Here is a 15,718-nt window from a genome sequence, read left to right as displayed (position 1 = left end):
GTAGCTGTGACCTTCCTTGTGTGTACTGGGATTCAAATTTGGGTCCTCTGGAAGAGCAGCCACTGAGCCGTCTCTCCTGCCTCTCATTTATTATTTTGAGACAATTTTATGTTGCCCAAGTGGCCTGGAATTTAATAAATACATTGTCTAGGAAGACCCTGAACTGCCCCCACCTTATAAGTACTGAGATTACAGGTGTGCACCACCACATCCAGCTTATATGGTGCCAAGGATTAAACCCAGGGCTTTGTGCTATTTTGCAAAAACAAAAAAACTAAATCCATGGTCTTTGCCAGCATGCCCACTACAAACTTCATTTGAACTCTTGGTTCTGGGTACTAGGGGGCAAGCTAAGCCAGAGATCTGGGAGTCAAAAATTAGTTACTTCCTCATCACTCATTTCTTGTGCCTCTGACTGGATCTTTCTGTTCCAGGCAGAGTTGCCCTGCTTCACAGTACTGCAGCATTATCCCAGAGCTCTCTCATTTTTACAGGTGCTTTCATCTTCATGAAAATGTTCAAAGTAGCTTAATTTGCCTGTTTGGTTTTTTTGTTTGTTTTTATTTTGTTACAGGCAGTCTCACTCTGTGACCCTGATTAGCCTGGAACTTGCCATCTCGGGCCTCCCTGGTTCTAGGATTAAATAAAGACGTTTTCCACCATGCCCCAGTGCTTTTTATTTTTTGAGACAGGATCTTGCTGTGTTGTCCAAATTTGCTTCAGTCTTTCCTAATACTGAGATTATGGATGTAGTTAAGTCAGGCACGTAGTTCATGCCTGTAGCTGGACCACTTGGGAGGCTGAGGCATGTAGATTTTAAGTTTAATTTCCAGCCTGGGGAACATAGCAAGACCATTTACAAAAGGAGACTAGAAAGCCTTATATTGCGGCACATGCACTGGAGAGGCAGAGGTGCTTAGAATGACCCTGAGAGGCCAGCCTAGTATTCATAGCAAGTCCTACCCACTACCATAAACACACAAAAGAAGACGAATATGAGCTGGGTCTCAAGGGTACACACCTTTAATCCTAGAACTTGTCAGCAGAGGCAGGTAGATCTCTGAATTAGAGGCCAGCCTGATCTATATACTAACTTATAGGATAGCCAGAGCTAAAAGTTAAGTTAGACAAAAATATGCCTCAGTAGTAGGTCATTGTCCTCACATGCATGAAGCCTGTGGTTCAATCCCCAACACTACAAAAGAAAAAAAAAAATTAACTCATAGTTGCCTTTACTGATGTTCTCAACTTGTCAATGTATTTTTTTCTTACAATAGGTGAAAAACCTTTTGAATGTTCAAATTGTCATGAGCGGTTTGCTAGAAATAGCACTCTCAAATGTCACCTCACTGCATGCCAAACTGGAGTAGGGGCAAAAAAAGGAAGGAAGAAGCTTTACGAATGCCAGGTATGTGTTGGTGTATCTGTTTCACAAGAGGACGTCCTTGTAGTCATTGAAGTGCAAAATAAATAATCCTTGACTCATGGACTTGACTTAGGTCTTGACTGGACAGTCACAAAGTGTAATGTGTTCACTAGAAACCATTGGAATTTTGAAATCCGATCTTGTCCTGATTTAGTGATGCCCAGTAGGACTTTCTCTTGTGACACTGGGCAGCAGCAAGCCTCAAGTCCCCAGTAACGGTGCATTCACATAGTAAACAAAGCCCAGAAGAGCTATGAATGTGGTCCAAAACAAGATGGTGACATTCCTTAAACATTGAGGGGTTTTTGTTCGTTTTTTTAAGTGTGTACAGCTCTGGAATGTGAACTTTGTAGATGACAGTGTTCTGTTGCAGTGTTAAAGAGTTGGACATGCCTTTAGTTCGCTTAGGAGCAGTAAATGCACTTTTAAGACAACTTGAGATGTATCAGCATCTCAAGTAAACTAGAACCTCAAAGAGTTGGAAATAAAGCAAAAATATGTTTATTGTATGAGGGTTATTACAATGCTTGTTGCTTGTTTTTACTCAACCCTAGATGATCAATGTTGATACAGAATTGCCCTAAGTACTAGTACAAACTGAAGTGTAGGTCTGCTGGATGGTTTTCTTTCTTTCCTCCCTCCTTCCTTCCTTCCTTCCTTCCTTCCTTCCTTCCTTCCTTCCTCCCTCCCTCCCTCCCTCCCTCCCTCCCTCCCTCTCTCTCTCTCTTTCTTTCTTTTCCTTGTTTGTTTCCTTTCTTCCTCTCTCTTCCCTCCCTCCTTTCCTCCCTTCCTCCCTCCCTCCCTCCCTGTCTGTCTGTCTGTCTGTCTTATCCCAGGCTGGCCTCAAACTCACCTTGTAGCTGAAGATGACCTTGAATTTTAATTATGATCTTGTCCTGTATCACCCAAGTGGTGAGGTGTGCACCTCCACACCTGGTTTTGGGAAATAATTGGTTTGGATATGTGTTTATATCTATTTATTTATTTATTGGCTGTGTGTGTGTATGGGGTCGTGGGGAAGCAGGGAGGGTGTGTGTGTGTGTGTGTGTGTGTGTGTACAATTTGCAGGAGTTTGTTCTCTTCATGAGGAAGGTTCCCAGGGATTGAACTTAGGTGCCCAGATTTGGTGGCAGTGCCTTTACCCATTGAGCCATCTTACCTGCCCACAATTAGTTATTAACCATAGGAACAATCATTACCTTCCGGGAGAGGGACAAAGAAGGCAGATAAAAGGTACAATTACATGTGTCTTCTAGGATTGGTGGTTTTTTGGTTTTGGAGGGTTTGGTTTTTTTGGGTTTTTGGTTGTTTTTTGTTTTTTGTCCCAAATAATGTAGTGGGTCTAAATCTTGAAACTGTGGGATAAACTTATGACATTGTTACTTTGTATTTGATACTTAAACAGGAGCAGTGCTGAAATGTTCCCAGAATCCAGTAAACTGTTAGGTGTATGGGCTGAAAGATCAAATATAGCCAAATGTGTGAAATAGCTTTGTGCTAGGTACCCTGGAAACTGTGTTTAGAATACTTTTGTAATAATCAACTTAACCAGTGTAGGTGGTAGTGTTTTGTGGTTTGGTTGGTGGTTTTCCAGCACTGGGGATTAAACACAGGGCCTCCAGTATACTAGGCAAATGCCCTCACCGTTAAGTAATACATTCAGCCCTTATTAGTGGGTTTTTTATTTTTTTGTTCTGGGGGTTCTCTTTTGTTTTTGTGTCATTGTTTGTTGATGCTCATGGTTATGTCCACTGCAGTGCCTTGTGCACACTAGGCAGCTACTACTGAGCTAACCTCAACCCCTTAGTATAGTGTCTGAAGAATAAATGTATTCACCTTTCCTTCAGTATGATAATAATTATTATTAACACTATATTTGGTGATTTCAGGTCTGTAACAGTGTGTTTAACAGCTGGGACCAGTTCAAAGATCACCTGGTAATACACACTGGAGATAAACCCAATCATTGTACGCTGTGTGACTTGTGGTTTATGCAAGGAAATGAATTAAGGAGGCATCTTAGTGATGCTCACAATATTTCAGAGCGTATAGTAACGGAAGAAGTCCTTTCAGTAGAAACACACTTACAAACTGAGCCAGTGACATCAATGACTATTATAGAACAAGTTGGGAAGGTGCATGTCTTACCACTGCTTCAGGTCCAGGTGGATTCTGCACAAGTGACTGTGGAGCAGGTCCATCCAGATGTTCTCCAGGACAGCCATGCGCACGACTCGCATCTGAGCGAGCTTCCAGAGCAGGTCCAAGTCAGTTATCTGGAAGTGGGTCGAATTCAGACCGAAGAAGGCACTGAAGTACATGTGGAAGAGCTTCATGTTGAACGGGTAAATCAGATGCCAGTTGAAGTACAAACTGAACTTCTAGAGGCTGACTTGGATCACATGGCCCCGGAAATCATGCAGCAAGAAGAGAGAGAGCCTATCCATGAAGATGCTGCTGAGGCTGACATGGAAGAACATGCAGATGCTGAGGAGTTAGAGAGCAAACCAAGAAGAGTATTCCCAAGCTGTAAAAGCAGAGAATGACAGAACATCTGTGTCCATCTTAGAATGAAACACCAGTTATATTTTTAATTTTACATTTGGGGTAAACTGATGGGCAGTATGACCTTAAGCTGTCAGATAAGTGGACCAAAGTTAAACTATTTCCTGTTATGCTGAACTGTTTCTATGGAAACAGACTGATGTCCTTCCAGTTAATGCCACAGAGTGAGAATATTCCTCATAATGAGTGGGAGCTTTGAGAAGTATATTTCTGGTAACTTAAATGAATTATATTCTTATTATATAGTTGGGTACGAATGCATCTATTTTCATTGTGGTAAGGGTCTCCATATTCTCTTCCCCAGGTCATGTTCTTCCTTAAATTCTCTGCATATTATAAAATCATTCTTAAAACCATTAGAATACATCCCTTTGTATTCTAATGCATGTTAGGAAATTGAGTATGTAGGCAAAACAAGGCTGCATGAAGAAGTGCATTCATTGTTCCTGTGCAGTTAACAGTTGGGGGCTGGCTTTATTTTGAACAACATTCTCTTCTATCCAGTGGTTACAAATGCTGTCTCTGCAACAGAAATGGTAGTGGCCGAATTTCTAGAATGTTAAAAAAAACAACCACCCTTGTGCCTTTTCAAAACCAACAAACTTCAGTAAAACATCTCTGATTCTTTCAAAGTTTGTATTTTAAAGAGCAGTGTAAACTGCTCTGGTACTGGTGTTTTGGCTTGTAATGACAGCTACCAATTCTTTTTTCTTTAAGTTACATTAAAATTTTTTCATTAAACGGCAGCTGAAGGGCCATTTTCAATTGGAAAAATTTATTTACATCTGTGGTAAACTTTATTTTGATGAGAAGTTGCACTAGTACTTTACCACCAGATGAAAAAAATTAGATGAGCATCATTTTAAAATTAATGTATTTAAAATAAAGTACAGAGAAAAAGTATGTATATAATATATCAGGCTTTGTTTTGAATGGAATCTTTTCCCCCCAATCCTTAATGTAAAGATTTTGTGCTATAACTTTTAAAGCCATACAAATAAGAGTGCTAAACTGTGGACTTAAAAGTAGGTGTGTAAATATTTTTAATCAGTATTACTTGGAAAATAAAAATATAACAACCACATAAATCAATATGCTATTTTCTTTACCTATTAAATACTGGGAGATATTTACATTTTAAAGTAAACTTTAAAATTATGTGTTTATGACTCGTTTTTAACTTTGTGTGGTTGTTTGGCTTGTATGTATGTCTGCATACCATGTATGTGTCTGATGTCCCCCAGAAGCCAGAAAATTCTGGGAACTGGAGTTAGAGACAGTTGTAAGGAAACAAACCTGGATCACTGGAAGAACAGCCAATATTCTTAACTGATGAGCCATCACTTCAGCCATCTTGTTTTTTTAATTAGTTTGGTTGGAGATACTTCATGTATCTTTGTGACTACAGCAACATGGCTCATTAGTGAATTAAGGGTTAATACATCTAACCTAAGAATTACCCAAAAAGCCAAGGACACAAGACACAAGTTATTTGTATTTTTTGTCGATCTTATTAACATGACAAGAAACAGTATTTTTTTTTTAGTAGTGGCTTATTTATTTCAAACAGATCTCTTCACCTCTTAAAAAAAGATCAGCTCAAGTAATACTTTTGGTAATCCTGGCACTAAATGGTAACAGATCACAAAGTATACTGAAGAGGTGTTTGTGTCCGTCACTAGACTGTACATTTTATTGTACATTGGATAAGCCAACAACAAATGAGGCCTAAATGTAGAGTCCTCACTTAGAAAGGGGATTTTTTTTTTTTTCATTTATTTCTCCAGTTTAGCATGAGCTGTCTTCAGTGAGAATGTGGTCATTAAGAAGTTCACTTGAAAGTTTTATAACTGATGTAGAAACAAGAGGCAAGCCTTTGATGTCACCAGTGAGTGCTAACCCGTGTTAATTACTTGTGGAGAAGGAGACCTAGGTAAAATGTGTTTCATGTGTAATGTGCCGAACTGTGCTGTAACTCTTGACAAAACTTGTCATAGAGAATTCAAGTGAGACTTAGTGCCAGAACAAACCTCTGCTTAGCAACAGTTAATGAAATCCTTTAGTCAGAGGCCTAGAAGTGTGTTGCTCTAAAACCAGAAATAAAGAGGCCATTATCACACAGTCAGAACTTAAAGGACATCTTAACCTTCCACGCTCTTGATGGTAAGTACAAAGGCACCATATTTCTCCCTGACATCATTTATTGCCACCTAGCAAGATGTAATTTAGCTAACCTCCACCCTGGTATTTCTACCAAAATGTAACCTGGGAAAGAAAAGTTTTATTGTAATGATAGCTGTCAGTCACGAATCACCTGTTATACATCTGCACACTTGTACCTCAGTGACCTCTTGAATTTATTATATCAAATGTGAGAAAACGAGTGGAGCTAGTTACATTGTTCAAGTACCAATTTTAAGAGATACCCCTTTGCTTCAGATTGCACAAAGCACAGAGAAAATACTCATTTTCTTTCTGGAATTGGCTCCAGCTGTTGATGGGGCTAGATGTAGATGGAGAAGATATGAGATCGGTAAAGCTGTCAAATTGCCTCATTTCCTTGCCTTGACACTGTACCATCAGTCAGTGGTGACTGTCCCACTGTGAATTCGAATTCTAAGAAAACTTGGACTTATCAAAAATTATTCTGTCTTTAAGTGTACATAACACAGATTATCTGGTGGTGGTTAGCTTATTTCAAATGTGTAAGATGATGCTTAGCTTGGAGAAAATTCATTTGTCTAAAGAATTTATGGGAACTACCCCAAGAAGTCAAAGTTGTTTGCTTGACACTGACAAAAAAAAAAAAGACATGCCCTGGATGATACAGGCCACTCAGCATGTAGCCTTTCTGTCCATGGTCCCACTGTACTTTCCTCGGGATTACTTGTACCTAGTTTCTTAAGGTGACATTTTGTTGTGGGGAAGAGAGCTCCCATCTTGTCAGGGGGCTGCTCCAGAGGTAGCCTGATTTCTTTCCCATCAGCATTTCTCTGAGGTACAGGCAGATGAGGTCAGTAAGGTGTAGGCAGTGGCCAGAATCTTGTTGAAAAACACGTTAGGCTCCATATCCAGACTTGAATACTGTGTTGGTGTGGGATAGTTTGGGGAATTTGCATTACTAAACAAATTCCTAGATACCACTGGCTGTTGGTCTGGGGACCACTTGGTGAACGCTTGACGTACGTGACAGAGGACACTTCTAGGAAGCAGTTGATTAGCCAGTGGAATGAAGTGTGTGTGTGTTGGGGATTGTAACCAGATGACTTTTTTTTGTATCCACTCATGTTCTGAATAATGACACGGAGACTTAATTTTATTATAAACATTAGGCATTATTGCTGGTCAGATACTTAGCTATTAATCCAACAATACTGACCTGATTTACATTCTGCCATGCCACCTGTTCCTGCCATCTTCATCTCCTGGCACCTGCTTCATCTCTGTCCCTGTGACAACTGTCTCCTCACTGATCCCCGCCTGATAACCTCACTGGGCTCCGGGAAGTCCTTCCTGTCCTGTCCAGCTATTGGCTGTTAAGCTCTTTGTTTAACCAGTCAGAACAATGTTTACAAACTGCTGAGCCTGGAGCTGCCTCGTAATAATTACAATACCAAAGTCTGGCCTATAATTCGACCTCTGCTGACAGAATCTGCATTTGAATCATACAGACAACCTTTACACAGCGCATAAAGGCATCACTCCATCAGGATCAAACCCAACGCCTTAGCTATGCTAGAGACATGCTGTGCTAACTGAGCTTTATCTTCAGCCCTGGACTGACTGAGAGGCTCTTTATAGGACAGCCACAAGCTACTACAGATTATTCATGGGAGCTTTTGATTGTAATGACTGGACCAAGACATTTTTTCATTTTACGTTCTTGAAATGCAAATGCCACAAAGACCAATAACACTGTTGTTGCTAAGTAATTCACGTGCAATAGATACAGAATGTTAATACCTGTCAAGAACCAAATGCCAGTGTGTGGATTTACCTAAAAAAATAGCTGATCATTAACCGGTGTGGGTGCCTGGTAAACACCAGTATTAGACAAGTAACTTGTGTGAAGCTGTAACTATCTAGGGAGTGCTGTGGGAGAAGTAATATGAATTCATAGCCATACTTCAAATGAAGCAGTGCTTATTAAGACTAAAATCAAGCAAAATTATTTTTACATAGTAGGTGATTGTGTTAAATCTCATTGAATCTAGAGCCTCTTGCAATGCTATTCACTGTTCAGTTGTAAATGATATCCAATGTCACCTATAAGAAAGTATCGCGGGCTAGAGAGATGGCTCAGAGATTAAGAGCACTGACTGCTCTTCCAGAGGTCCTGAGTTCAATTTCCAGCAACCACATGGTGGCTCACAACCATCCATTATGAGATATCACACTTATGACAGGAAGTGGGTTGGGCAGGTTTAGGGAAAAGCTAACAGTTCTAATTCTTGTTGGCCAGAAGCCAGAAATGTTCTTGGTTCTGTCCTTACTGAGGTGATGATTACAGAAAGGAGCTCTGGTTATCACTTTCTTAAATGAGCCCCTCTTGGAAGCTGTGCTTGAGTGTGGACTAAAACCCCCATCCAGACACTTCAGCCCTGCTGGCAAACAACTTTGGAACTGGATATCTGGATTTCATGATGAAAATTGGTTATGCCGTTTCCCAATTTCTGCCTGTCCCCAAAGGATGTTAAGGCCTTAACAGGACTGAAAACTCAAAAAGGAAGCTTGATTTCCCTGCAATTCTAATCGGTATATTTGGCTTCTTACTGTAGAAAAGTTCTTGAGGTTTAGAATACAACCAGTGATAGAGTGCTTGCCTAGTATGCTGAAAGGTCCTGAGTTCAATCCCCCAGTACTGAAATAAAAAGTTTGGAACACAGTTCTTACTACAGTGAGAATGGAAGCCATTCAGATTTTAGAGTGAGAATTAGCCCTTTCTCAGCATCAGTTTTTATCTCTATTTTTTTACTTGTGAGAAATTTTATTGTTAAACATTAAGAAGTAGATTAAAACTAAAAATCAGAACAGTGCAGTAAACCCCCAGGGGTTGGGGAACTTACTCTGTAGCCAGACTTTTGGCTACTTTATTGGGTTCTTTTTCCTACCTCCCTACACCACCCTTATTCCTTCCAACATCAGATGGAAAAGGATGTTAGAAGGAAAAGAGGGCATCAATATTGTTATACTTCTTGCTGATTAGGGGTCTCAAGTTCCTGGGGGAGAATTTGGTCTTCATCATCATCATCAGGATATCTGGAATGAAGTGGGGTTAGGAAATCACATTCTTGCTAGAAGATGAGGCAAATCATAGCTATGGACAATCTGAAGCAGCCCCAAATCCCAAACCTGAGATTATATATATATCCCCATAACATTTCTGTGTTTTTAAAGAAACCAAAATAATAATAATCTCACTATATCAGTCAACTTCCCAAGCTTTATGACCATATTCATTGAGTTTACTTGTTGCTGGAAATGTAATCTCATTAATCCAACAACTCTTGAGATTATAGACAGGGGAAATGGAAGCTAAGAGATATTTGATATCAAAGGTGCCACCAGCTAGTAAAGAGTAGAGCTAAATGACAATAGACAGTTAATGACCCCAAGACTAACCTTTTAGTCATTATCAGTATTTCCTAAAGCAAGGCCCAAGTGTCTTGTGCATTAATATCGCCCATGTACAAGCTGACAAAGGGAAGTAAGAGTTAGGAACCACATTTCATTGAACTTCCCAAGAATTATGGACCTGCTTGCACCGAGAATGGGGCCTTAGTATCATAAATTCTTTTGAAAAGTATTTTACCATCAAATACTTTTATGAAGTATATGCCCATTGTAGGAAAAGAGAAAAAAATCCTGGAGGGGTCCCAGTGATCCCACCTGCAGTAAGGTACATTTCCAGACATGCATCACAGATCTGGATTTTCTCATTCAAACTTCTGCTCACTCAATATGTACAAAGTCTTTCCTTACACTTGGGTCAAGAGTTTGTGTAAAGCCTGGCTGTGGTGGCACATGTCTGTAATCCCAAATCTTTAGAATGCTGAGGCTGGAGGATTACCTGGAATTCAAATCCAGCCTGTATTACACACCAAGACCCTGGTTTTTGTTTGGTTGGTTTTGGGTTTTTTTTGTTTTTTTTTTTTTGTTTTTTTTTTTTTTTTAAGTCAGACCTCTGCATATTGTTATACTGCAATCACTCTACTACTGAATGGACTTTGTAGGAGAAAACTTTTTTTCAAGTGAAGGGAATCAAATGTATTCCACTCTTCTATAGCTAAGGAGTCCCAGAGTACAAAAAAAAAATGAGATGAGTCTCATTTGGAAGGAGAATCTAGCACAGTGGTTCTCAACCTGTGGGTTGTGACTCCTGAAGTCAAATGACCCTTTCATAGGGGTCACCTAAAACCATTGGAAAACAGGGATATTTACATTACAGTTCATAACAATAGCAAAATTACAGTTATGAAGTAGCAACAATAATTTTATGGTCAGGAGGTTCACCTCAACATGAGGAACTGTATTAAAGGGTCAAAGCTTTAGGAAAATTGAAGACCACTGCTCTGGTATGACAATTCAAAATAAATTGAGACTTCAAGGAGCTGGTGAAACAGGATCTGGTAAGTACACCTGAGAAACAATTTCTGACCTACATTTTCCTTGCTCTGTGGACGCCTGGTTGTGAGAGTTTTGCCACTGTGGCTGTATGTCTGGTCTGGGATGTGAGGGTCTAGGTTTCTGCACAATTTTCCTATAAAATCTTATCCCATGTACTGTCATGTTTCAAGACTCAAAGGGCCTTTTAAATATTTTTAAATATGATACCTTTTTATTTTATTGTTTTAGAAAGAAGACAGGATGGTGGCATGCATTACTTTAAGATTACTTTTTTTTTTTTTTTTTTAAGATAGAGGACCCTTATCATCAGAGTATGAAAGGCTTCCCGCTGCATGGTCAGTGCATAGGAGGTTTTTTTGTCTTGCCCTTGCTGCTCCTAAACCCTTAAAGGAGACCTCAGGAGGCAGCAGTAAGGTCTTGTCTAAGTCTGGGATCCCCACTTCTTGGGTTGCAGTTCCAGTCCCAGCCCCAGCATTCCACAGCTTGTGGACCTCAAGCGAATCAAGTCTGTCTCTGCTTGTTTTCTTATCTGCTAAAACAGAGATGGTAACATCAGAGCCTACTCAAATTGCTATGAGGAGTTAGTCTGTGTAAGAGTATTTAATACAGTGTCTGGCAAGTAAGAAAAAAGAATCTTCAGTCCCCCAATTTCTGCCTCATAATAATTTTAGATACAGAATATTTTTATTTCCGCAATTTTGTTCTGGCGTTCTAGGATACATGGGTAGGCCATTGAGAGAAAGTAGGCTCTTAGATCTAGCTCAGCTGTTAAACCATCCTCAAGGATCTCAAGACTTGCTAAATTAGCTGATTGATCTCTCTGAACTCGGCTTCCTCCGCTATTAAATAAAGCACGCTAACTCCAGGAATTATCTAATACGTTCTGTGGCGTCTGAATCAAGTTCCCAGCCCCACACTCAATCCAGTGACTTGGCTTCCTAGTTTGTAAACTAGAAAAACAGTATTTGGCACCTACCAGCAGCCAAAGCATCACAGCAGAGAGTAGGCTGGCAACAAGGGGCTCACGACTACGCTGCACCACGGGGACTAGGCCCGACTTGTGCAAGGGAGGCAGGCAGAGGGTGACAGGAGCCCTTCTTTCTGCAGCGCTTAAGCCCTGCTAGACTCACCAGGAGGAAGCTGTCGCGGTGCTCTGTCAAGTGCGAGCTCTGTTGGAAGGATTACCGGATGGTGTCACGATCACTTGGAGGGAGGGAGTGGAAAGGCTGCGTCCAGAGTGCACAGGGGCTGTTCCGGCAAGGTGTTAAGCTGACTCTGCTGTGTCTCTGCTTCCCACCCTCGCTCTAGGAGGGATCCTCTGTGCAGGAGGCCCAAACCCCCTCCCGGAAACTCTGCAGTGGGTGTCCCCCCTGCCACACAACTACACACTCCTCTCTCTTCCGCTCCTCCCTCCTGGCTGCCATAGAAACCTGGCTGCCAGATCCAGGCCCACGTCGCATCACCGTGGCCATCCAGTCTCCTTTCCCTGCTCCCTAGAGCCGGCCCCCCGCTCGGGATTGGTCCTGTTTAGGACGCTGCGGGCACTCGGCTCTAGTGGCGGAGCCAGGCGTAGACAGGCAGCAGGGTTTGCCACAGCCCTGTGGGTCAGCTCAGCTGCCCGTCACAGATCTCAAAGCCACAGGAGGGACCCAGCCGTCTGCGCCCGGGACAGCCACGAGCCTGCCACTCTGCGCGCGTTGCCCGACGCAGCGAGCTCCCCAGGCGGCCTGTCCACCGAGGTAAGCGGGGCATGTCTCCAGCGCCTGGGTCGCCTCAGCCTTGCCACCTCCAAGCTGCGATGTCCGTGGCTAGAAAGAGGCCCTTCTCCACGACCACAGGGAAGAAAGGGAGACCTAAGCTCTGGTCAGCGGTAGCCAAAAAGTGGGTTAGGAGAAGGTCAAGCGCTCCCAGGAACGTCCACCGGGTCGGTCAGCCCGTTGCCCCTGTGTGCGGTGCCTCGGTTGAGGTGCGAGTGCGCGCGTGCACCCCTTTTTCCCTGTGCGCTCACCCGTGTCTGTATGCGCTTCCACACGTGAGCCGGAGGGCAGCCTGGCGTCCTACGTGCACACTCGGGTTCTCTGAAGCACAGGAGCGAGGCACCAGCCCAAACCTGTTAGTTTGTAACTGAGGGCTGAGCACCTGCTTGACCTGGATTAGGAGTGGACGTAATTTCTCACCGCTATGGCCCCGGGGAGTGGGTGGCATGAACCCTCAATGACACCACACACCAGAATCTTCCCAAGAAAATGATGCTTCTTTGGGAAGACCCAACAAAGCAAGGAGAAACCTCATTTCTCTTCCCTGTTATCTCTGGGATTGTTATAATGGAGGTAGAGAGAGGACTTGAGATTTAACCAGGAAGGGACTTCAACAGGGACTTTAAAACGCCGTTTGCAGGCAGAACGCATTGGTCCCAATGGATAGTCCAGAGATCCACTTTCCCTTTTCCCTCTCTTCCCTCTTCTCCCTTGTTCCCTCCCTTCCCTTTCCAGCGCCCTCCAGCATGGTAGACAGTGTTCTATGTTAAGCCCCCTCCCCCACCTCACTTCAAAATAAGGGCAAATGAATCACATCCTAAGTGCTGCTCACCGAGTAACTCAGACAAGTTTGGAAATTAAACAAATCGCGTTTGCACTTTGGGGCCTGGGGTACGAAAAGAGAACAAACAAAACCAGTCGAACTAAAATGTGTTCCAAGTTACGATTTCAAAAGGGTGTTTATTGTAATAGAGAGTTTTTTCAAAAAATGTTTGAAAATCTGTATACACAAGTTTGCATCATCAGCATTCAGTGTGATTCACAGAAGCACTTCAGGAGATGGTTTCTGTTAGTGTTGCAAAAGCCCTTCTAATTTTTGGTTGTCATGGTAACTAAAGAGGCGCTCTGCTTTTAGAGAGGCTGCATGGCTGAAACCAGGAACTGTTGCTGAAGGAAACTCCCTTCAGATGTGCCGTCCCATCCCCACGGCAATAAACGAATTCACAAAAAAAGATACGCTTCTTTTCCTTAAAGTAGCTAAACTCTAAGCCATGTCTCTGTGGGTTTTCCCCGTGTTTGCAGTCTGTTCTTCAGACCTTCCCTCTCGGACAAATGAGAGTAAGCACTGCTGCCCTCCAGCAAGTCAAATGGCCATCAGTCCTGAGGACTCAGCTCCCTTCCACACTCATTACACAAAGGACAGAGGGGCTGTGTGATGTTCAAGGAGTCCTGGCCTGGGACCAGACTGCCCTCTCTCTTAGCAGTTAAATTTGGAATTCTAATTAGCTTTCTAATTAGGAGCTGGAAAATGTAGGTGGGGGCCTGGCAGAGGCTACAGAGGAAAAAGCTGAGCCCAGCTCTCCACGATCGCGGTTCGGTGGGCTGTTGAATGTGCTTAGTAAAGCCCTCATGCATTTATTTTTGGACTGACCACTATTAAGTGGTAAGCCTGGAAAAGCCTTCAAGAAAGGCCTTTTTCTGTTAGGGAGAAATGTGTCTGGGATTTGGGGTTGAAGTTCGTGCTTTTCTTTATTTAAGCTGCATTTAAAATAAAGACAGGTTTGTATGAGTCTAAATTTCTCACTCATGACTGCAAATAGGTTATAGAACTCCCTGCTATCTCACGTAGTCTTAGGGTTTTAGTTTTAAAAGCTTAATTTGGGACACACAGTGGTACCACACTTTAAACACTTTCATCAGCAACTGTTGGTGCCTTTAAAAATATAATTCTTCAACAGTCACACTTTCTTTATTTCTAGATGTCGATATCATGCATTGATAGCAAATGAACGGGAAATTTGAAATTTTGACACTTTTCAAAAGGGGAGACACAAAGATGTTGTCTAAGTAGAATCATGGTTTGTAGCAATACACAGAGCTTCATTTGGGGGTTCTTAAAAACTAAACGACTTATATTCAGCTTCAAACTGTACCACTCTAGGATTAAAGAACCTTCATGCATTGGCTGATTTTCTAGAATTTGTTTTAAATCTCGGAAAAAAACATTCAAGTCACTTAATGATATAACAGCCCACAACTGGAATAACCCTATTCTAGTTTTCAAGTTACTTTGAATAGCTTGAAGGATAGCTCAGCCACTGTGATACAGTCGAATAGGTGGGTAAGTTGCAGTCCAAAGACAAATGATTTCAGCTAACCACGTGGATAATTAAAACAAAAATATAAGCCACCTGGCATGTTTGTGAAGCTAAGGATCAGTCAAGATTTAGAAAAAATCAGGGTGAGAAAGGGGACAAAGTAGAGGTGGAGGTGGCAGAGTTTAGGACAGAGGGAAGAATAAAGCTGTAAAGAAAGTCTCAAACAGATTAAGATGAAGTGAATGGGGATGAAGAGGATTACAGAGAAGGAAGGCCAAGTTCATAACCAGAATCTGAAAAGGATTCTACTAGCTCTGTAGACCAGACTGGCCTCAAAGAATCAAGCTTGTCTCCTAGGATTGTTGGCTTTCCTAGTTTTTGTTTGGTTGGTTTTGTTTTTGTTTGGTTTTTTGTTTTGTTTTGTTTTTGAGACATGGTTTCTCTGTGTAACAACCCTAGCTGTCCGTAGACCAGGCTGGCCTCAAACTCAGAGATATACCTGCCTCTACCTCGCGAGTACTGGGGTTAAAGGAGTAGGCCACCACTGCCCCGCAAGGCTGTAATAATAACAACACTCACACTCCCCATATATAACCACTGTCTGCTTTGAGCAGTTTGACCAGTTACCGCCCCTGTATTCTAAAAACTGTCTTATGCTGCTGGCTTTTTATTTATCTATTTTAGAAATAGCCTACTGAGCTACTCTTGGGTAAGGATTTAACTCTCTTGTTCCACTCCTTCCAACTTGCTTCCTCAGTTTTTGTTTTCTTTGTTTGTTTGTTTGTTTTGCTAAATAGTTTGTAGATGAAATTCAACTACATCCTCATTAGTAAAACCCTTTATCTAATGTTGATAAGGCATTAGACCAGGGAGATGGCTCAGTGGGCAAAAACTTGACAGATAAGCCTGAGGACTTCAGTTCCAATTCCCAGAACTCACCTAAAAACCAGAACTGAGTATATACCCTGTGTGTCTTTCTGCTTCTGGGATACCTCACTCAATGGAGGAGGGTTCCCCTTTCTCCA

The 15,718-nt window shown here is 42.0% G+C and overlaps 2 protein-coding genes across 11 annotated transcripts in view; both read left to right on the top strand.

The window, feature by feature from the left end:
• Znf131 (zinc finger protein 131) overlaps window positions 1-5,155 on the top strand; it is a 32,128-nt gene extending 26,973 nt beyond the window's left edge. For all 9 annotated transcript variants that reach the window (XM_060372893.1, XM_021650154.2, XM_021650153.2 and 6 more), the window contains 2 exons: window positions 1,278-1,408; window positions 3,316-5,155. In XM_060372893.1, coding sequence (XP_060228876.1) covers window positions 1,278-1,408; window positions 3,316-3,972 — 788 coding nt within the window. In that variant the 3' untranslated portion in view covers window positions 3,973-5,155. The remainder of the gene's footprint in view (window positions 1-1,277; window positions 1,409-3,315) is intronic.
• A 7,026-nt stretch (window positions 5,156-12,181) lies between these two features.
• Window positions 12,182-15,718, top strand: part of Nim1k (NIM1 serine/threonine protein kinase) — a 48,988-nt gene continuing 45,451 nt past the window's right edge. For both annotated transcript variants that reach the window (XM_060372896.1, XM_021650164.2), the window contains exon 1: window positions 12,182-12,357. The gene's annotated coding sequence lies outside the window, so the exon portion shown is untranslated. The remainder of the gene's footprint in view (window positions 12,358-15,718) is intronic.

Source organism: Meriones unguiculatus, chromosome 19 (genome assembly GCF_030254825.1).
Source record: "Meriones unguiculatus strain TT.TT164.6M chromosome 19, Bangor_MerUng_6.1, whole genome shotgun sequence".
NCBI lineage: Eukaryota > Metazoa > Chordata > Mammalia > Rodentia > Muridae > Meriones > Meriones unguiculatus.
The sequence above is the reverse complement of the archived record's forward strand: the minus strand, read 5'-3'. Positions and strand labels throughout refer to the sequence as shown.